Source organism: Mesoplodon mirus (genome assembly GCF_964341445.2).
Source record: "Mesoplodon mirus genome assembly, chromosome: 9".
Classification (NCBI taxonomy): Eukaryota; Metazoa; Chordata; class Mammalia; order Artiodactyla; family Ziphiidae; genus Mesoplodon; species Mesoplodon mirus.
This window is the reverse complement of record NC_138985.1, coordinates 75,015,894-75,039,796: the sequence shown is the minus strand read 5'-3', so window position 1 is coordinate 75,039,796 and position 23,903 is coordinate 75,015,894. Positions and strand designations below refer to the sequence as shown.

The following is a 23,903-nucleotide window of genomic DNA, read 5'->3' as shown; positions in this document are numbered from 1 at the left end:
AGTTTTGACTGTTTAATTCCCTCCTCTTTCATTTATCATCCATACTGACTTCTCTGGAGAAGTCTACTTAAACTCTAATTTTTCTCCTAGTGCAAGAAGGAAGAAGAGATAGGATAGAAGGGAGGAACCTCTAGTGGGATTCCAGCTAAAGCCCATTTGTTCTCTAGTGTGTCCTGTTGGGTACTTTCACTTCCAACACTGAGGCCAAGCCTGCTTTTCTAAGGCCTCTATCTGGCCTCTTCTCATCACTGGGCCCTTCCTCTTAGGGCTGAAACAGGTGAGTTTCTGGGAGTGGTTCTGGATGGTTTTGTGAGCGTCAGAGCTCAGTTGTAGATGTCTGGGACTGTTTGTAACTCTGCTTCTGTGCTAGAGCAGCCTGATGCTGTGGCTTAGGTGAACAATATGGTGGAATATGGTTCACTTCCATTCAGGACATTATTGAGGACACAAGGATTGATAGTGGAACATGAGCAATTATACTTCAGTTATCCCTTTTAAAAAATGCTTAATGATACACGTGCCTCCTAGTAGGCATGAAATAAATAGCTACTGGTTGACTGAAGATTGTAGAATAGGGAAGGAAAGGAAAGATGGTCTGAGATTTATCTGAATTGTGGGAGGAAGAAAGGGACAGTATTTCTGTCTTTGAAGACATAAGTGGCCAGTTAGTTTTAGTTTACAGATATATTCTGGCTATTGCTTTAGGTCCTATAACGATTAAAATATCCATTCCATTCATTCAAAAAGTATGTATTGAGCACGTTTTACATACAAGGCACTGTTTTGGACACTGGTGATGATCAAAACCTGAAGATGCCCACTCCTCTCATGTATATGTTCTCATGGGTGTGGGTGGAGACAGACAGGAGATTTTAAAAAAATGAACAAGGTATTTTCAGATTGGAGTAAGTGCTCTGAAGGAAATAAATGGAGTAACATGATAAAGATTTGGGGGCAGAGTTTGTTAGGCAGGCATTGCTGTTGAGCTTAGTCTGCCAGGCTAGCCATGTAATTTAGGTTCAAGAATGGGTCAGAAATACGACTTGACTTGGTTTAAATTTCCAAATAACCAGATATGGATGAAATAAGGCTACAGGAGAGTGGGCATGGTTTCCAGAATTGGGGGCTTCTTCCTCCAATTACGTGCACCCCAAGAAACGAACTTACACTCCTGCTCTAAGGCTTCAATTCTGCTGTCAGTGTTCGTGTTACCCAAGGTTAATGTCTGGGTTCTGGGTGTTCACGTTGGGATTGTGCCAGCTCTGGGGCAATCTGCATCTCTCTGCAAGGCCCCAGATGTCCATCTGTGGCCAAGATTGCTGTAAAGCATCAGGGAGTGTCCTTCTAAAGAGGTAACATTTGTGCCAAGACTTGAGAGTCACAAGGAGGCAGATCATAGCATTGCAGGAAAAGGCACAACCAGTACAGAAGCCTTGAAGCACGAAGGGCTTGGTGTGATACGGAACAAAAGGGAACAGGATAGTGAGCTGGGGAGTGGGGGAGTATCAGATATGATTGTTAGAGGTTGGCCAGGGCCACATCGGGAGTTTTTTAAACCATTGTAGGAATAGGGATTTTCTTCTAAGTACAGTGGAGAGCCACTGTTTTAACCCAGGCTCCATGAACTTGTATAGGAAGAAAGTTATAACTGTATGAAAACAAAAATTTTGCATTATTTCAATGATGAATGTAGACAACCAGCCATGATAGTATAAACAGTATCTGTATTGATGTTACCAGTAGAAATCATAGATATTTCCACTTATTACTGTTATTGCAGTGATCTCAAAATGTCATTTATGATCATTACACTAATTAGAAATTACAGTAGTTATTAGCGCTTATAATGTATTTTGTTATTTCATGCATTAATAAAGGCACCATTGAACTATATAGCCTGTGGACCAAATCCAGGCTGCCACCTGGTTTTGTAAATAAAGTTTATTGGAATACAGCCATGCCCATTCATTTATGTATCATAGTTGCAAAAGAAAATTTCTTTCCCTGCAATGCCTAAACTACTTAGTATCTGACTCTTTCTGGAAAAAGTTTGCTGATACCTGTACTGATAAAGCAGCATATATATTTGGTACAATTTAAAAAATTGGGTAACTGTTGGTTTCTTTGCAAGCTCATGTGTTTTATTTTATGCATTTGAAAATGTTATTTATAGAAGTGACCCATAGGCTTCACCAGACAGCCAAAACATCCATGACCAGGGGGCAAAAAGAAAGGAAAAAGAATCCCTGCCCTGCAGTGTTCCAGGCAGGGAGACAAAATGGCTTGATCTGTATTTCCTCTGCCTTCCCCCTTCCTGATCTGGCAAATTTTTCATGTTTTCAGTACCCAGTACCTAAGCTGCCTCTTCTTTATGGATGATGTTTTGAGTCCTTCCCTTGTGCCAGGCAGGGTCTTTATTAGGACTGTCTAATTTAATGCCCATGACAACACCATATGGTCTAGGTGTGACGGTCTTCATGCAGCAGTGAGGGAGGCTCAGAGGTGTTGTCAAGCCCATGTATTAATTTACCGAATGTTCACTGAGCACCTGCTATATGCCAGGCTCTGTGCCAAATGCCCAGGTGACAAAGCTGTCCGTGATGATGCCAAGGTTTGAATCAGGCCCGTCTGATGCCAGTGTTGGGGAGGCTCACATCACAGCAGGTGATGTTCAGGATGACAGGTGACGCCACACTGTCTCTTTGAAGCCAGACAGCAAGCAGCCAGCAAACTCGGTCACTCTTCCTTCTCTTGTGTTTCCATCCCACTTTACTCCATAGCTCCCTCTGCTCTAAAGGTTTATGTCTCGTTCTCACTCCTTAGTTTGTTGTTTGCATCAGCTTTGCCTAGAATAGACCATGGAGTTGGTATTTTCCCAGCTGTAGCAGCAACCTTAGTGATCCCTGCCAATGCCACTGGAATGGCCCTTTAAAATCTTTCTTTTTTGCAAGCATGAGCTTCTTTCCTGTAAGTGCATCTCTCTTCTCCAGCACTTTGTGGATTTCTAAGACCACAGGCTCTAATTTGCCCATCTCAACCCAGGTTTAAACATTTGCACATGTCATTTGATTGAGGGGTAGGTTAAAATTGATAGCAGGAGGGCCTGGCAATCAAGTCTCTATCTCAAATGAATAGAAAAATGGGACTGTAGGGCAAGGCCTGGTCACCGTGGTTCACCCCAGCTTGTGCAAGTCCTTCTGTCCAAAACCAGGGAGGTTCCTTTCTCCCCTAGAAACGTAGCCAATGTTCGTTAGCTGGGTTGGGCAAGTACAGTATCAGGCATTTTTCTTAATTTCTTTTCTTTTTTCACATGTTGCAAGTGAAGAGCATTGTTCACCTGATTATCTACCTGGGCACCAGCAATTTATCAGTATATACACACATATTTCATCAATTTGAACTCATACTGCAATACTGTTTTGCAACCTACATTTTTCACTTGCTAACTAAAAACAATGCAGGAGGCTGCAAATAAGAAAAGAGTTTATTTGGGGTCTTAAGAATTGCAATTCGGAAGACACAGGTTGGGATAACCCTGAAAGAGCGTTCTGGAAGAGAAAGAGTCAGGGGCTTATAAAGACAAAAAGCCACCAGATTGTTAAAAGTTGCCTGGGGTGAGAGCTGTGGTTGACTCTGACGTGAATCAGAAAATATTTGTCCTTAAGGAACCACAAGCTGTTTTAGGATAGGGGTCCAATAAGTCGATAGACCATCACAAGTTATTTTAGGATAAGGGTCCGATAAGTATCTTGAATTTCTGGCAGGTGTTCTGGATCCCTTCATCAGGTCAAAAGGTCAGATTCCTTCCAGTCTGACATGTGCATGGGTCACACTTCCTTAAAGGCCCCCAGCTTCATTTTAGAGAGCTCTCTTCGCAATACGGACTCCATTTTTATTTTCCTTTCACATACTTCACAACACAGTGTGACATGTTCTCATATTATTAAACACTCTTTCATACCAACACTTTAATGGCTATATTATGTATCATTTTCCTGCTTTAGCATTTTTATTTAAATTTTCCTTCATATTAAGTGACATTTGGAAGATTTGGTATGTCAGTCAGGGTTCAGTCAGGATACAGTTCAAATATCATTATTTGAACTGGGGAAATTTAATTTAAAAATCAGTAACTAGTGGAATCTGTTAACTGTGAGCAAAGGGGTAGAAAAGGACTCTGGTGGGTCCCCAGAAGGAGCAGCTGTGGCAAAGTAGCTGTGGCCTCTAGTCTGAGGAGGAGAGGACAATTTAAGAACTAAAGACCCCCCAGGGGGCACAGCCCCCTTCCCCAGGGCTCTTCAAAGAGAACATGGCTACCACAGAGGCATCACCACAGTGATGAAGGATGCAGGCCTGTGCTGAACTATGGGAGTGTGTCTTGCTGGAAGGTTGAGTAAGCAGAGCTGCTTGGAAGTGGCTTCTGGTAGGAGTAGGGCCTGAGGGTGGATCAGACCTGTGGACTTGACATTTACTACTGCTACCATGACTACTACTACTAAAATGGTGGCTTACAAGAGAACTGCCTTTCTATGACCAGGCAGGATCATTCCAGTGCTCTCTTTTTTTTTTTTTTTTTTTTTTTTTGCGTTATGCGGGCCTCTCACTGTTGTGGCCTCTCCCGTTGCGGAGCACAGGCTCCGGACGCGCAGGCTCAGCGGACATGGCTCACGGGCCCAGCCGCTCCGTGGCATGTGGGGTCTTCCCGGGCCGGGGCGCAAACCCGTGTCCCCTGCATCGGCAGGCGGACTCGCAACCCCTGTGCCACCGGGGAAGCCCTCCAGTGCTCTCTTTTGGTGAAGCTTAACATTCTCCTACGATGGCAAACGGGAAATGCTTGCAGGGTCTATCTCCAATATACAAAGTGAGGCCAAGAATGTTGGATTTAGGGTTGAGAGACAATAAATGAATAACTGAAACACTTGGGCTTGCTTTTAGTTGTATTTCTCTGTTATAAACAATGTTTCGGTGGACATCATCTTTTTTGTAAAATGTCCACCTCTCTGATGTTTCCAAAGGAAAAATTCATAAAATTTGATTTTGATTTTTAAGGCTGTTATTAACGTTACAAAATAACCCATGAAAAATGTGTCTCTACTTACTGTCCTTCAAGTTATGTGTGGGAGGAAAGGCACATATTTTTGTCATAGAACTTATTACTTACTAGCTTTTCGGTTCTTGGGTTTATCTATTGGATTGTTAACTTGGAGACTGGAGGTGCTCCGAGCCAGGAGTCCTATGGTTGGAGCCTGGGGTCTAACTTAGTTGAGTGCCAAGCCCTGTAGTGATGGAGGCAGCTGTGTGTTGTTGGAACCCTCCACCACCTTGCCCAATCTCCTTAACTTACTCCCTTTCCATTCTAATTCACTGCTGCTGACAGATTTATTTCTCTGAAACATCCCCTTGGTCATAATGCTTAAAAGCCTTCAATGTTTCCTCTTTGTTTATTGTATTGAGAATAAAAGAGAAGCGAAGAGAATTGACCTTGGGTGCTGGGCCCCTTGCTTCCATTCTTTTGATGAGGAAACTAAAGCCAGTGGACTTGCCCAAGGTCACATGGGAAGTCAGTTGGTCCAGGCTCAACCTGGAGCTTCCTTCCTTCCAGTTCACTGCTCTTTCCAGGCTCCCAGACCCCTGCTGGTCAGTTGTCCTCACCACCTTATTGTTCTCCCAGCACAGCACCTGTAGTGAAAGAGAGTCTATGAATACACGTCCTCATCCTTTGACACTCATACTGTGTCTTTGCTGGTGCTTATCCCACCATCTGTATTGCCAAAATGAACCACCTCACCTTCTGTGCTCAAGGGACTGGCTACTCTGACTTCAAGGTGGATTCCATCTAAGTAGTGACCTGCCATTACTTTTTTTTTTTTTTTTTTTTTTTGCACCACACCACATGGCATGTGGGATCTTAGTTCCCCAGCCAGGGATTGAACCCACGCCCCCGGCAGTGGAAGTGTGGAGACTTAACCACTGGACTGCCAGGGAAGTCCTATTACTTTTTAACAGATTGGACTCAGTCAATTCTTATCCTAGGATGTTAGAGGGACACAGGCATGGATTGGGTTCTACCCTGAGCTTTTGGTCCTGGGGCCTGGACACCAGGTAAAGGCAGGTGTGTGCTCACTCCTGCCATATGAAAGTGGCTGAGGAAACAAGCATCTTCCCTGACTTTCTAAAAGGGTGCCCCTTTTTAAGCAGCAGTGAACATCTAATAGTGCCTGTTGCTTTAAGATAAGCATGTCCTTCTCCGGAAAAGCACTGTTCTTTTTCTCTTTCTCCTACAAGCAGTTGATTAAAATGCCAAGGGGGACAGGCATTCTTCGGCTGTTCCTCCCCTTGGGCTCATCACACCCCATAGACTCCCCTGGGCTCCTGCAGGCTGTCTGCCCGCTTCACTCCACTCCTTCCACCCAGGTCTTATTACAAGTAGAAAGAGAGCAAAGCATTCCGGTCTGTGTTTACACAGCACAAATAAGTAGTTAACAGAATCTTACTTAACACCTGTCTTGTCTGTCTTCTCTTGGTTTGGGGAATTGTGTAAATGGTACATGGGTGCTGTGAAAAGTAAAATGATTAAAGAAACACAATAACTGAGAATAGAACCTAGCTAGAGGCTTGAAGAAAGAGTGGAACAGAAGTCAAATCAAGATCCTTCAAATCCACGGGTGATGATGAGCTGCTAAAGCCATATGGGGCTGAGGAGTGGGGGGAGGAACGTGGTCCCTGATGGTAAGGACCCCCGGGGGAAGGCTGAAATATTAGTTACGGAAAATGTACATTTAGAATAGTTTGCCACCCTTTCTTCCTTATCCTTTTTCCCCACCTCACCTCTCAGCCTTTTTTTTCCTGGCTTTTGCGGGTTTGGATTTATTTTAGGGTATTTCTATCCTCCTCCTCAAATGTTAGACCTGTAGTCCTCCGTCTAGAGGCATTGCTCTGTAACCTAGCAACCGGCATGTCGTATGCGGTCCTCACTTATTTCCTTCAGCCCAAAGATCTGAAGATCATGCACATGGACACATAAAGGATGGAAAGGATCAGGTCTACGTGCAAAATCAGTCTTTGTGACGATTGAGCAATGGATGCGAAGAACAGCCTTATTTCCTAGTAATACATCCAAAGTAAGGGCCTCATCACATCAGGAGAGAGAGACAGTGATAGACAAAGACAGAGCAAGGAGGAGAAGGAGCCAAAGAAAAGATCCTGGAGCTTCCTGGACTTGTGGGGTTGTAAGTGCCCCCGCCCCCGCCCCTCCCCTCCTCCTCCCCCTCCGACCTCCTGCTTTCCTTGCTCAATAGCGGGAAGAGGGGTAGAATTCGGAATTTTTGACCAGGGAATGATTCCTAATTTGTCTGGCTACATAGAAAGTTGGCAGACTGAGATAAATTTCAGAGGGAAAAATATGACAACAGCGACGTTTTTCTGCAGGATCTTATTATCCAGTCCACACAGAGGCCGAGTCACTGAGCTGATTCTGTGAAGAAACACAAAGACATCCTCTCGAGACGCCTGTGAATGTCAGGGGCTAGTACAGTCTGCCACTGCTGGCTTAGGAGTAACTGGGACAGTGGGGCCTTAGCGGGCTTTCACTGGGCCCCTTGTCATTCATTCTTCCCGTGCATTGTGTGCCGTTAGGACATTATCCCGCAGAAATGTTCTTTCTGCTGCTTTCTGCTCCTCAGTTTTGAGGAGGTGGCATTAGTCTTGTTTGCCTCACTTTATTACCTCGAAATTCAGAATACTTACTCTAAATGTCATGCATAGTCTTATGAATTAGACTGGGATGATTCTAAACTTTATTGTACATGAGAATTACTTGGGAGCATAGTGAAAATGTAGAGTCCCAGGTCCCTGAGTGTGGGCTTGGCGAGCTGGGGAGTCCCAGAAATCTGCATTTTAATACTCATGGTGATTCTAAAGCCAATGGTATGAAGATCCCATGAGAATAGGAGATTAAAGACTGATTTCCTAGAGAGGGGCATGGGACAGTTTCTTGGCTCTATGAGTTGATGGATACATTCTTCATTACTGCAGAATCCCCCTCTCCATTTGAAGGGAGGGAGTTCACTTTTACTTTTGTTCCTTCCCCATGTGCTTTTATATGTCATTTAGCGGTGTTCCTTGCCTGGCCCCGAGAGAGGTGACCTTGACTCTGTTGAATGCTGATGGATAGGTCCTGTTGAAAGCTGCCTCCCCAGGGTCAGTGGCATAACCTGTTGATGAAGCAAAGCTGGCCAGTGTATGAGTCACCTCACTAAGGGAGAACAGTACCAGGCCAAGCTGTGGCAGCGCCTCGGCAGGTAGAGGTGTATTGGTCAGGGTCAACGAGAGGTGATGGTCAGCGGGTAGAGGGCGGCAGCCAATGGACAGGATAAGGAAGCACAATCACACGCACACCCATACACACACACACAGCCCTTATTGAATGCTTGGAGGACTGCATCAAAGAAGGCTCCTCTGAAACAGACCTAGAGGCCTGAGACTATGATAAAAGAGTGAGTGGCAGCTCCCCAGCCTTTGATGCGGAGCCCGCTGTGTGCCAGAACCCCCTCCTCAGCCATGCTGGTCTGCTGATAGAAGAGGCGTACAGTTGCTAACTGTTATTCTGCTGGATATGTGCTGCTGACTTCCTAAAGTCTTAGACTCAGGATAACATAGATGGCACTATTATTTTTACTGATTGGATTACATATAGAGACTAGCTAAAAACAAATAAGCATACGCAGCACTGTGCTTTTTAGATGTTATTTTTGCACTAATGATAAACAGCTAACTTTTTTTCATGAGCGTTTGCAAGGTGTTTGCCATTCTCTGTTCTAAGCACTTTAAATGGATTATTTCAGTTAATCCTCAGAACAGCCTTAGGAGACAGGTGCTCTCCTTATTTTACACCTGAACAAGCTGACACAAAGGGCAGCTGTGTCACTTGTAGCAGATTCCCCAGGTAAGAAGTGACATGTGGATCCAATTGAGACTGTCCTATCTGGAAATCCAACTCTTAAGTGATGCTGCAGTGTCTGGATGGAACTTATGAAATTAAGAGTAAGTCCAAGCCTTTTCCTTTGTCTACATCACAAGTTAGACAGCCTTGGAGAGCAAAGGGTGTCATCAGTCTGTGGCAGATGAGGTGGAATCCAGGTGATTTTCCTGATAGAATAGTCTCTGAAGCAGATGTCTACCATTGCCTATTTCTTTCAGTTTGATCTACCTTTCTGTCGGGACCTTAACGTTTTTAAGGCATATAATAGTGGCTCTTCTACTTATCTTTTTTATTCCAAAATACAAAATGCTGATTAAGAAACATCTTTTTAGGGAAAAGGAAGAGACAGAGGGCAAGTGGACTGCCGACTGGGAAGGGAGGCGTGCTGCTCTCGGCGTAATAGTCCCGATCGCTCTCATTTTTGAACCAGTTTTAGGCCAGGCACAGATCATCTGTCACGTCTGGTTCTTACTACATTCTCTAAGCAATGACTTGTTCTTCCCATATTAGGGAGGAGAAAACTTAGATCAGAGTGGTTAAGTAGCTCGCACCGAGCACACACAGCTGGTGCGAGACGGAGGTCATTTGAACCCAGCCCTGCCTGTCAGTGGTTTTAACACTGCTTTTGTTTTAAACAATCCTCAAGACCCTTTCTTCAAAGAACTCCTACTTGGGTCCCAGAAAGTCAGGAGTCAACGTTGTAGGAGCCCACATGGGGGCCTGGAAGTCAACTGCTTGAGGTCACCCCGGCCGTACTCCCACCTGGTGCCCCGTGCCCAGGGCATCCCAGGGAACACCTGGGCATCTGCAGAGCATTTGTTTATACCATTCTTACTTCTTTGCTCTCATATATGTTGACCAGGTGATGAGCTCTCCCCCTTGAAGATAAATGCAAGATCTAGATCTTCTTACCTTTTCCAGAGAGAGCACAGCATCTGGTGTCAGATGTTCCCCACCCTGATGAGTGTGAGTCCGCCCTTCCCCCTCCATAATGTTGGGCAAATAATTTATCCTCTTGGTAGCTTTGGTTTCTTATCTTTAAAATGAGCATCAAGTTATTATGATGGTTAAATAAGCATTCCAACAAAAACCAAAAACCCTCACCCCAGTACCTTTCAATAAATGTTAGTTTATTGCTTTTATTAGGAATGCTTCATCGTCACTCCTAATTTTCATGAGGAGAGATTATTGCTAAACCCTCCTGGTTTCTTCATACCCTCTTTCCCTACTTGATTCGTTATTTGGGAAGAGTAAACTGGACCCCCTTTTCCTCTTGGGAAGGAACTTGCCTTTGGTCTTACCTCAACGGGTATGTTAATCTGAGGGTTTAGTTATCTGTCTGCTGGTTCTCACTCTCAGCCTTGTGTTCACTAATCACTAATAAAGGAGGTATTTTAGTCTTTCATCTTCTGACTCTCTTTCATTTAGAACCTGACAGGAAAGAGGTATGCTATGTGTTTGGCTTCCTTAATTCTATAATTACTATTTGTGGTCTTCCTCTCCAATTCTCATAGAGGCATAGAATTTTAGAGTTGAAAGGAGTTTTTTTTTTTTTTAAAGACTGAAATTCATTTCACCATCTCATACCTGAGCCTGGCTGCCAGGTGGCTATTCAGCCCTTGCCTGCACACTTCGGGTAATGAGGACCTTGCTCTCTCAAGAGGTGGCCCAGGGTGTCTGGCTGGGGATGCTCTAGATTGCGCTGAAATTGCCCGAGGAAGGTTTGGATCTGGCAGTATGGAGTTTTCAGGCCTGAACGGCAGTATAAAACGCTCAGGTTAGGTTTTCTTTGGGAGAGAGTATTGGCCTGAAGCCTGTTCGCTTTCAGATAATTCTTTTACAAAATTCATTTTCCAATAAGTAGTCAGAATTGGCTGAGGGAGAGAGTGAGTGTTCTTTGTGTTTTTGGCATCTCATCCTGAGAAATTTCCCACCAGTTCAGCGTGCGTGCTGCATCCTGAGCAAATTCTAGCTTGGGACTTGTCTGAAACAGTACAGGAGAAGGGCCCACAGCACTTTATTAACCTCCTGGCCTCAGTGCTCCAGGGTGAGGGATGTGGTATTGTGACTCCCAGAAGGCCAACTCCTGAAAGCTGAGCATGGTGCGTACTCTGGTGGCAGAAAAGAAAACTACCAGTGAAATTCTCCCTTCAATGCCAAAGATGCTAAGTGAAAGTTTCAAGGCACTCACCTCAAATACACTTGCCAAGTGGAGATGGACTGATCTGGGATCTGCTCATTTATGCTGTTTGTTCTTAACTTCAAGGCAAAATGCAGTAGGGACCAGCAAATGTTAAGAAACCAGGTTCCTTTCTAACCTTTCGTTTAAAAAAGAACAGCTTTATTGAGATATAATTCACGTACCAAAAAACTCATCTTATAAAGTGTTCAATTCATTGGATTTTACTATATTCACAGATTTCTGAAATCATCACCATAATCAATTTTAGAACATTTAATCACCCCCCCAAAACCCCTGCATCCATTATCACTCACTCCCAAATCCTCCTCCGCCAGCCCTTGGAAGCCATTAATCTGCTTCCTGTTTCTATGGATTTGCCTCTTCGGATAAATGGAATCATAAAATATGTGGCCTTTGCCTCTAGACTCTTTCACTTGATGTTTTCAAGATTCATCTACGTGGTAGTGTGTATCAATACTTCATTTCTTTTTATGGCCTAATAATATTCCATTATATGGATTTACCACATTTTGTTTATCTAGTCATCTGCTGATGGACATTCAGGTTGTTTACACTTCTGGCTATTATGAATAACATTTCTATGAACATTCGTGTACAAGTTTTTATGTGGACATATAGTTTCGGTTCTCTTGTGTGTATATGTGGGAATGGTACTGCTGGGTCATGTTCCCTTAAAAACCTTTTTAAATTGCTTTTTTTGATTGCTATCCTTGGGCCCCGTATTCCTGTTTTCTGGGTTTATATTCACTTCCTCTGTACTGAATGCTGTCCATGACTTGGTATAAAGAAACAGAACAGAAATAGACTCATGGACTTTGAAAACAAACTTATGGTTCCCAAAGGGGAAAGGTCGGGGGTGGGGGGTGGGGGGGAGGGATGAGTTAACAGTATGGGATTAACATATACACACTACTATATATAAAATAGATAATCAACAAGGACCTACTGTATAGCACAGGGAACTCTACTCACTATTCTGTAATAACCTATATGGGAAAAGAATCTGAAAAAGAATGGTTTTATGTATATGTATAACTGAATCACTTTGCTGTGCACCCGAAACTAACACAACATTGTAAATCAGCTATACTCCAAAATAAAATAAAAATTAAATTAAACAAAAAGAATTGAAGGGAAAAAAATAAAGTTGATACATCTGGGACCCAGTTTAAAGTTCTTTGTGAAATAACTAAAAATTATTCAAGTGAGAATAAACTGAATCATATGAATGCTTATTATATAGAGTCTCTGCTAGATTATATTTACCTTTGTTCTTTTCTTTCCCAAGCGTCCACTTGAAGATTTACAAAGATTTTTTTTTCTTTTCCAGAATCGCAATGAAATAAAAAATGGCACTATCCTTCGATTAACCACATCTCCAGTAAGTTGATCTTTGTTTGTAGCTTTCTAGTAATGTCTTTGATCTGCAGTTTGTTAAAGGGATTATGGGATGTTAATTTTTCACGGTGACTTTTGTGTGAAACAAAAGATCTTTGGACGGTCCTCATATTCTGGACTGGCAGGAATGCCCCTCCTTCTATTTCCCATTACAGAAAGGGCAGTTTTTGTTCCAGGTTATGTGCAAGTAAATTGACCTTAAAGTTTGAGTTTTGGGGTCATCTCAGCAATTCTCATATTACAGATGGGATAACTCAGCTGTACTGATCGGTTTTACCTACCTGTCCACAGATGCACTTAAGGCCATCTGAACAAATTCAGACAACAAACAAAGGAAACAAAACTAGAGACAGCCCATTACTTCCCTTTGAAGTCAGAGGGTGTGTCTGTGTGTGAAAGAGAGAGAGAGTTTAAGCATTTTCTAGTTTTGGTCAGTTATTATGGCAATTCATAAATATATAGTTTAAGAAATGTTTGCCACTTAACGCTGTTTAACCGACAGCTGATTGTAGAAAAAACAAAACAAAACACTTCAAAGTCTTCCAGATAAAAGCTGCTAAACAAAATGCTACAGTATATTTAGATTACTATAGCCGACTGTGTTGCTTCTCTTGATCTTTCTTGCTGGCTTATAGATACTTTGGGTAGTAACATTAGCATATTTAAACTACGTATTTTTCACAGTGCATTTTATCTCTTTCCTAAAAAATAATCTGCACAAAATACACCAAGTGTTTCTATTTTCACTCTGAATATGTGATGAAAACTGTGTCTAGCTCTCATTTTCAGTTTCCACTGAAGCCATGTGGTAGGCTAAAAATAAATATAAAAATTGGGAAAAGCATCTGGCTAAAATTAAATTGTGGGTACTGTAACCACCACAAATTCTTCTTGTCGAAAATTACATTAGAGAGGCTTACAAACTCCTGAACATTTTACCCAGTAACATTTTGAGCCTAAACACAGTGATGGACTCCATAAGAATATGTTGCTGGCATTGGCTGAACTGTCTTTTGGTACCTTCTTTTCCACTTAATGGGAATTATGATTCATACTCATTTTTCAGTAGCTACATGATGAGCTGAGACATTTTTGTCTGCCTTAGCGTTGATCTTCTTACTTTAGTCAGCATGAATTCATGTTAATTTGACCTTTAGAGACCATGGTTTCATTTGGGTTTTGTAGTTCCTATTTATCCTGCTGAAATTATTCATCTGCTTGATGGGCAGAAAGAGTACACCTTGCCTTTTGTTTCCTCTCAGAATTAGAAAGGCACTGCTTTTTAAAAAAATCTAGGCCTTCACTAAATGAAGTCAGTTCTCTTTTTTATTTGCCATGGGTTCATGAACAAAATTTCTGCAGCGCTAAGCTACTCCTTGAAAGAATGTTAGGTGTTTGGCAGGGTGGAGTTTGTCAGCATCTGGAAAGTCAAGTACTAACACCATGGCATGACTTGGCATCACTGGGGACAATGGAGCTTGTGCCCTTCATATACCCAGCACGGTGAATGGAGAGATGTGAAAGCCAGTGCACAAGGCAGTATTATACGATGGAATTCACTACAAGAGATTGGTTTACATTTTCCAGAGGACAGTGGTCCCCAAACCTGAATCATTGGTAGAATTTGTAAAATGCTGATGTCTGAGCCTTTAAAGAGAAGCTGAATAATGGTATCTAGGAATAGGGTCCAGGCACCTGCAGTTTAAGTAAGCATTTATGGTTTGACTGTAGCCACAGGGTATAGAATTGGGAATTACGCTACAATCAAGATAGTTTGGATCTGTACACTTCACTTGTTGCTGGTAGACTTTTAAAAAATTATTTTGTGTTTGACTGAAAAATATGGGTCAGCATATGCTAACTCTTTCACTTTTTACATACACAATAAAAATATATTAAAAAAATAGCTGTCTCTATTAAATTTGCTAGGAAAACTGGCAAGCAGTGTTGTGCTAGCTTTTACAAGTCCTTTCATCTACCTCAGCTGAACTCTCCCTGTAGCCAGAAAAGACGCACACATGCCCACACTCGTACACACATGCATACATACACTCTTGTTTTAGGCAATGTGCAGCTGGGCTGAGTCTCACCTCCACTCTATCAATGATGGTATTTTTGTTGATGGATTTATTTTCAGTCCTCCTCTATATAGAACCATCCTTTCTGGATTGTTCCTAACAAAATAGGGCATTAATAAGAGAAGATCGAAGAAAACAACCTACATTTTTATTCTTTTAAAAGTCCAACACTTGGCTTATGGTCTTCCTCTGCATTGCACATCTTTAGACAATCTCTCTAGTAACCATCTTAAACATGTATCTTTTTTAGGTGTCCTCTCCTTATCCATCTCTCCAGTATCATGAAAATCTAGCCATGAACATACTCAGGGAATGTGTGCAAATGTGTGTGAATTTCTGAGCATTTCAGGGTTTGGAGACCTTCAGGTTGTGCAGCTAAGTAGTGTTCCCTTGTGCCTGCCATGATAATAATACCTATGGAAATCTAACCTGAGGTCACACGTTGCATAAAGCATATTTTCCATAAATTTTGGCTATTGTTCCTATTAGAAGAAGCTTGCGTTCCCAGACCATTGTTTTCACTTTCCTGAAATTTTTGTTTTAAAAAGTTTTCACAGTAAATATATTTGTAATCTTGGAGTGTGGAAAGCTACTCTAAGTAGGACACAAAACCCAGAAGTCATAAAGAAAAAGATTGATAAATTTGACTACCAAAAAGTAAAAACAACCCCACAAAACCTTCATGTTTGGAAAGTATTCCAGAAACAAAGTCAAAAACAGCAAATTAAGGAAAACAATTGGCAACTTGCATGATAAATAGAGGGCTAATTTCTCAATTTGCAGGATCTCTTATGAATAAATTAACTGCCCCCAAAACAGATGGCCAAAAGCTATAAACAAAAATGATTTCTTTCTCTCTCTTGATCTATAAATCTCTATATATAGTCTATCTATAGATATATATAGATAGATGGATCTGTATAGATCTATATATGGCTATTTAGCTATAGCTGTATAGATCTATATAGATATAGATATATATGACAGAAAAAACTCAGTCTTTCTCTCAAAAGAGATGAAAATCTACACTCCTAGATAATCAAGGTGTGAGGCAAAGATGCTGTGGTGTCAAGAGTATAAATTGGTATAGCCTCTTTGGAGGGCGATTTAGCTGTATCCACCCAAGCTTAAAATACATATGTCTTTGTCCTAACAATTTTACTACTGGGAATTTATCCAGTAGATAGACTCACAAAAGCACTGCAGGACACACACACACACACACACACACACACACACACACACACACACACACACACACACACACACACACACACACACACACACACACACACACACACACACACACACATACAGGGCTGTATGCATCATTGCTTTCAGTAATCAAAAACTGAAACCTGTTAACTGTCTATCAGTTGGGACTAGTTAAATGCATTGGGTAATAACCATGTGATAGAATACTGTGTAGCTGTAAAAAAGAATGTGTCGTGCTGCCTCAGAGGCATCTAAAACTTTTATTATTGAGTGCAAAAGCAGGTTGCAGAACATTGTGTATGGAGTGACAGCGTTATGCACAGGGAAAGGAGGTGTATGTATGTTGATAAAAGGATAAAAATGATTCTCAAGGGACACAAGAAACTGTTAACATTAGGCTAACTTTATTTATCGTTTTATAACTTCCGGTAGTACTTACATATTTCTATACCATATGCTGGTGTTATTTTTAATTAAATAAATACACACACAAATACATATCATAATGTCACTACAGTATACAAGAGGTGAATCATAACATTCCATGCTAAAACCATTCCAGTATTCCAAACCATTAGATTTGTTTGTTTGTTTGTTTTTTGTTTGTTTGTTTTGTTTTTTTTGCGGTACGCAGGCCTCTCTCACTGTTGTGGCCTCTCCCGTTGCGGAGCACAGGCTCCGGACGCGCAGGCTCAGCGGCCATGGCTCACGGGCCCAGCCGCTCCGTGGCATGTGGGATCTTCCCGAACTGGGGCACGAACCCATGACCCCTGCATCGGCAGGCGGACTCTGAACCACTGCGCCACCAGGGAAGCCCCAAACCATTAGATTTTTAAGAGCCATTTTATATATGACCTGAACTCTTCTTGCCTTTTATCCCTCATTTGGCCCGTGTGGACATATTAAATAAAACTGCTCATCAAGTATCTGCTGTTGCTTTGTCAGCTCTAAGCATAACCCTGCCTTTGGGGAAATGATATTAGAGGCATCTGGGTCAGAGGACTTGTCACACTGATTTTGGGGGCCAGTTACCCTAGCTAAAAGAAAAGCAGTGTTATCACATTCACTCTGTGGATTCAGGTTATCAGAGATTCTTAACAGGGAGGCCATTAAAATTTTTGGAACCAATTTCTCTCCACGGAGCTGAGAGACTTGAAAAGAATTGTAAGCTGTCTTAAGTTCTATTTCTCTCCATTGCCCTATGAGCCTAACTTAGAGAGAAGCCAGTGGAGGCTTTTAGGCAGAGGAGTGACAAGATCACTCTGGCTGCTGCCCAAGAACAGGTTGTAGGTGGCAGGGGGACAGGTTAGGAGTTCAGGGCAGCAGTCCCGGCAGGAGATGAAGATGGTGTGGACTGCCTGCGTTGTAAGGACGCGGAGGGTCTGAAGGAGTGTTAGAGGGCAAGCGCTAGCACTTGCTGATACTTTGGATGTGGTGCCCCTTGAGAGAGGCTGCGAGGATGGCCCGGTATTTGGGCACAATAAACAGTAGTGCTGTTTACTGGAATAGAAGGTTTGGGAAGGGGAAAATGAAGAGTTCGAGATGCCTGTTATGTGCCCGTGAGCACAGCATGTCAACCAGGCAGTTAGGAATGTGTGTCGGGCAGCCTGGAGAATACAGGTGTGCCAGCTATCACAGGTACGTGGCGTGGAAGGCCATGTGCTGGGTGAGGTTGTCCGCCACAGGGAAGGCAGGGCCCTGGGCACACTCTCAGGTTTGGAGGAGGAGCTGTCCAAGAAGCCAACAGAAGAAAGTGCCTCGAGAAAGAAAGGAACACTTAGGTGTGCTGAAGGCTGCCGAGACAGTAGGAAGATCAGATGAGCGAGGAGGGTGTGCTGCACAGAGGTATTGGTAGCAGCATGGAGATGTGCGCATGCTATCCTATATTCTCTGAAAGTTTCATTTTTAATTCCATGTGATATTTCATCCTATGACTGTATCATGAGTTATTTAACCATTGTCCTATTGTTGAACATTGTGGTGGCTTCCAGGGTTTGAATACAATGCTATTTTGAGAGCTTTAAAGGTACCACACAACTGTCTAGATATTTAAATGCATCCTTTCAGTCAGGGATGCTCATCACCACCCAGGATTCCTCCAGCTCTGCTGCTCATGATCTCCTGAGGCCGCCTGGCCCAGTCTGCTTGCCTGTCCTCACCTCCTTCCACTTTCTCCTTTGCTCTCCAACCCCAGATACACTGGTCCTCCTTCCATCCCTCCAGACATGACAGGCTTGTTCCTCCTGTTCCTCCTTTGTACTAACCATTCCTGCTGCCCAGAATATCTTCCTCGGCCCTTGCCTGATGTGCCTGACTCCTTGTCAATCAGATCTCTGCATCAATGTTGCTTTCTTACGCTGCTTGTCCCTGAAAACCACTCCATCTTAAAAAGCCACCCGTCACTATCTCATTCCCCTTTTATGTTTTGCTATGAACTCATCGATATTTAATTTCTTACTGTTAATTTGTTTTATTGTCTGCCCCCACCTCGAGGACGTAAGCTCCAGGAGGGCAAGAAGCTTGCCTCCTGTTTGTTGCGGAATCCTAAATATATAGAACAGTGCCTGGTTCAGAGTAAGCTTCCAGGAGTATTTGTTGAATCAGTGAGTGAGGATTCTGTCTTTGATTTTGAAGGGGCATAGCTTCATGGATAACTGTAAAGACTTGTCTGAATATAGGCCAAGTGAAATTATGTGCCGAGTAATCTTTGGCAAATAACTGATGCCAAAAAAGTAAGTTTTTCTTACACAACCCCAGTATCTTAATAATAAAACGTATTCTCACATTATTTTTTCTAATAAAAGTTTCACATCCACGTTATTTAGAAATTAAAGAAGGTAAAAAGAATACATATCTCTACCTGTTCCGGTTCCACCTGGAAAAATATTGCATTAAAAATGTCCCAGCAGTTTGATGTATAATAATATTTTGACTGGGGCTCACATAGGGCATTAACATCTATGGAGCAAACTTTCTCTAGGCAGACTTCATGACAAGGGTTCCTGCCCACCTGAGGAACAATCTATGACTCTGTGGGTTGGGGGAACCCTAAACGTGATCTCATCACAGTTCCTCAGTGTACCGATGAGGAAAATGAGGCCCAGAGATTAAGAGACTTTCTCCAAGGCACCAGAGCTAACCAGTGACAGGGCTGGAAGTAGCCCGGCTTCTCACTCGTAGTTCAGGGAGCTCTCCACCACAGCCCGCCAAGCTGGCCATAACCCTCCCATCCTCATGAATGGTGTGTCCCCTCCGGTGGTTTACTTATGTCCTGAAACCACAAGGAAAACTTACCCAACACCAGATGCCTTGGGAACTTGACATTTTTATGAAGAGTTGACTTCTTAGATGATGGCACTCAGGGAAGGAAGAAGGTCTGCCCTTAAGGATAAGAACACCTCCAAGAAAACAGGACATATTGTTTTCAGGCACTAGGTCAAGTGCAGGAGAGTTGTGGACTGTTCCATAGAAACTTCTCAGGTGATTGCATCTATGAACTGGATGTTGCAGTCTGACACAATTTGGAGCCTTTATTACTGTTATTGGGAGTAACTCTTTGGCTGAGACCCCAGCAAGTCAGAGTATCACTTTGTTGTACTGGTGTGTGACTGTCCTGGTAAAATATTTTTGATTTCCACAGCAGCAACCGATTAGCAGTCCTAGGATTTGTGACTATTTGGTCTTAAAAAAAATTTTTTTTATTAGAGTACAGTTGATTTACAACATTGTGTTAGTTTCTGCTGTGTATTAAAGTGATTCAGTTATACATATATATAAATTCTGTTTTATATTCTTTTCCATTTTGATTTATCACAGGATATTGAATATAATATAGTTCCCTGTGCTCTACAGTGGGACCATGTGGTTTATCCATTCTATGTATACTAGTTTGCATCTGCTAACCCCAAACTCCCCACCCACGCCTCCCCCAGCCATCTTCCCCCTTGGCAACCACAGGTCTGTTCTCTACATCTGTGAGGGGCTGTTTAGTCTTAATTCTTCTGCTCAGGACACTTGTCCTTTCCAGGTTTCTGTTGTTGTCTCTCTTCACTTCTACTATTTTCAATTAATTCATTCATGAACTTCTAAGTAGGTAACATTTCAAGCACATACAAAAGCAGAAAGAATGGTATAATAAATCTCATCTACCTAGATCTTATAATTATTGATTCATTCTTTCTATTTTCTTAGCAAATGTTTCTGCTGAGAAATGTACCCTTTCAAAAGGGCGAGTAGATTGTCTTTTTGCTCCAGGAAGCCACGAGGGGCTTCTGGGGCCCCAGCTGGAGAAGATGAGGTGGTGATTAGAAGACAGAGGCAGAGCCCATGAGCCCTGTGGGGCTGGGCCACACCTCCATCATCACTTTGAGACACAGTATCGTGGGAGTTTTAGAACAGCGGTTCTCAGCATGTGATGCCAGGATCATCAGCAGCAGCAGCACCTGGGAGCTTGTTAAACATGCACTTTAGGGGCTTCCCTGGAGGCGCAGTGGTTGAGAGTCCGCCTGCTGATGCAGGGGACACAGGTTCGTGCCCCGGTCCGGGAAGATCCCACATGCTGCGGAGCGGCTGGGCCCGTGAGCCATGGCCGCTGAGCCTGCGTGTCCGGAGCCTGTGCTCCACAATGGGAGAGGCCACAACAGTGAGAGGCCCGCATGCCACAAAACAACAACAACAACAAAAAAAACATGCACTTTAGGGGACTCCACCTCAGCCCTACAGAAACAAAAACTTTGGGTGGAGCCTAGGTAGCCATGTTTTAAGAAGCCATCCAGGGGGTTCTCATGCACGACACAGTGCACTACTTTAGAGCCTGTTCCCCGAGTCCAGCTGCCCAGGCTCTATCTTAGCTCCAGCATGGACAAGCTGTGTGACCCTGGGCAAGTTACTTAACTTCTCTACACTTCCATTTCCTTTGTAAAATGAAGATAATGAAAGCTCCTGCCTGATAAATTGAATGAAGTCCTTCAGGAAGGTATTTTGAATAGTGGCTCACAAAAAACACTAGGTGGGAATTCCCTGGCAGTCCAGTGGTTAGGACTCCACACTTTCACTGCCGAGGGCCTGGATTCGATCCCTGGTCAGGGAACTAAGATCCTGCAAGCCACGCAGCATGGCCAAAAACTGAAAATCACTAAGTAACTGTTAGCTGTTTCTATTAGTGGTATTAACAGCACCAAACACTATTAATTATGACAATGAAATCATTTTTGAGTCCTCATTATTATCATAATCTCTATCATAAATGCAGACTTGCTGCTGGGAGAAAAATATATTTTTCAAGGAATTCAAAGTGACTCACTTGGTTTGAATATTGTATGTTACTGTTAATGCTGTATCTCCATTTGAAAATTTTGGAGAATGGTACATCTTTGAACAATGGAAAAAGATAAAGTTATTCTCCCTTTCTAAAAAATGGAATTTAGGATTTGAGCCATTTGTCAGCTATGTGGGTATCAGTGAATGAGTAGGAAAGGTTCTTATTCTCCTGCACCTTCCTTTGCTTCCTTCTTCTACTCTAGTTTCTGATGCAAAGTGTCAAGTTTTGGTTATAATTACATGGGAGACCATAGTATATGTCTCTGACCAAGTGGTAGGAGTATGGGTTTCATCTGTCTTGGTCACTGAAGGATTGCATTGGTTTCCCTGCTGAATCCCCTTCGTTCTGTGGGGCTGCTTCCAGGTGACAGGGAAGGGGAGCTGGACAGGGGGGAAGGGGGCACTTGGGGTGGAGTCCCTTTGCTCTTAGTTCCTGTGTGGATTCTATTTTTTCTGCTCTGCAATCTTAGCCTTGTTATAGTTCACATGGGGCTCCTGTGATATCTCTAATCAGTTTCTGTTTGGGAGAAGATGCCTCACTGTTGGGATCAAATATACCTTCTTCCCCTTTCTCTGAAATATGACAAGTTTCAAAGGAGAATATGAGAATGGCAGAGTGCTTCAACCATTGCAGTTTTGAGTTAATAACTACAAAGATATTCAGTTATTTCTATTAAGCAAAAACACAGGCAGAAAAATGTATTATCTTATTTTTCCTACTGTCTGTCCCAACTGAAAGGTAGATATGGAAACCTTTACTGGGTGAATGAGAAATACAGAAGACACATTATTATCTAGAAGTTCAGCTCCTCCAGTATACTTCTGTCCTGCATGTAGAAGCAACATGCAAATGCCTTAAAAAGGGGAACTTTAATTGGAGACAAAGCTGCTAATTTGGTTGCCTAATTATTTTGTTTTAAATTCACGCAGTAAATAGCTAATGCACGTGAAACACGTGTTGTTGAAAAGTGGAATTTACAAGCCACATTGTGTTGTGCTGGAAGACTTTCCATAACCCCGAAAGATGATTTGGGTGTCTAATGAAGCTTTTGAACATTGTGTGTAGGCAGTTATTACTCAGAGTATTGACTGAACGGGTGAACATGCTGTATAAATTTGTGTAATTGCTTAATTAAGCAAATAGCTTTCTGTCATTTATAGATAATAATTTTACTTAAAAAGTAAACATTCTCCCCATTTTCCCCTCCGCACTGCCATACCCGCTCCATTTCTGGGGTTTTACTGTTCTTGGGCTTTTGCTTTTCCTTGAGATGGAAATATGGGTCCTGTCAAAAGAGGGCAACTGATTCCCGCTGTGAAATTGACAGGCATTGCCTGAAGTTGGAGTCATTGGTTTGTAATACTCATCTAGTCTTGTGCTTTTGGCCTTTGAATCTTCATTTCTCAATGAGATGTTAATAATTTATCTGTTGTGGTTTCCTCCGTGAACACTGTGCTTTGTTTTTGTCCCCGGTGAGGCTCAAAACGCCCACCAGCTCCATGAACGAATCCAGTCGTCGAGTATGGACGCCAAGCTGGAGGCCCTGAAGGACTTGGCCAGCCTCTCCCGGGATGTCACGTTTGCCCAGGAGTTTATCAATCTGGATGGCATCTCTCTCCTCACGCAGATGGTGGAAAGCGGCACTGAGTAAGCATCTTTTACCTAGACTTCCAGTCTGTCCTGTACTTTGTAACGTTTTGGGTATTTGTTACTTTTCTTGTACTTGCAGTTTCTAGTTTTAAATGCCAGAAATTGTCTAGGCTCAGGGAAAAAAAAAATGGCGTTTAAGATAATGTGTGGGCTGTGGTTTCGTAATGTAATATCACTATGTTCTCCACCCACCAACTAGCCATTATCTAAGACAATCTCTGAAATTTTAGATTTACAAGGAAAAATATTAGTCATTATCTCTAAGGGCGATTCCAACACAAATTATAATTCTTCAAAATATAAATTCCTCACATCCTTTGCTTATCCCTAAAAAAAATTTTCCTTCCCTGACTCCATTTTTTTAAAAAGTTAGAATACCTCCTCATGTTTCAAAGTCTTAAACCAGGTCGAAATAACATCCCGGAAGTAATTTTTTAAAAAATTAACACTTGACTGATGAAATACATGTCCTTAATTATTTATCATTAAGTACAATAATCATTTATTAGGTACCCATTGTGTGCAAAAAAGTGGAAGTTGGGAAAATTTTAAATGATGTGAACCTTGCCATCTAAATATTTATGGAGGCAGAATTCAGTTGAGGTACAATTCCTCCTGAGGGCTGGGAGTCTAGAGGTTGGACCAGTTACATCTCATGGAACCTTATGGGGGGTGGGGGGGGAGGTGTCAGTGAATGGGCCTTGAAGGAGTTTGAGTTCTACCATGAGCAAGGAAGGAATGGGCATTGGGGAGCTCACCTTCTCAGGGTAGGGTTTGATCTCTGGTGTGATTCTCTGGCTACAGAGCCAGATGGGTCTAGCTTTTACATGTGTGGACAGATAATTCCCTTGACCACAGAATACCAGGGTAGGGTCCACAGGACACTGCTCATTTCCATATAGTCAGGTGCAACTGGTAAAGACTGTTAGAGCATGCCAGTTAGAGCATGTGAGAATGCTGAGTCAGCTAACTACATAGTAATATGCTAAATAAACAATGTGCAGAGTTGAGATAGGTATTTGTTAGGAAAGAATAAATAGCACTTAGAATTGGGGTGTA

At 42.5% G+C, this 23,903-nt stretch overlaps 1 protein-coding gene across 9 annotated transcripts in view; it reads left to right on the top strand.

Annotated features, from left to right (window-relative positions):
- The window catches only part of ELMO1 (engulfment and cell motility 1), a 596,918-nt gene that overhangs the window by 182,217 nt on the left and 390,798 nt on the right, over positions 1–23,903 (top strand). For all 9 annotated transcript variants that reach the window (XM_082632561.1, XM_082632562.1, XM_082632557.1 and 6 more), the window contains 2 exons: positions 12,514–12,564; positions 22,672–22,841. In XM_082632561.1, coding sequence (XP_082488687.1) covers positions 12,514–12,564; positions 22,672–22,841 — 221 coding nt within the window. The remainder of the gene's footprint in view (positions 1–12,513; positions 12,565–22,671; positions 22,842–23,903) is intronic.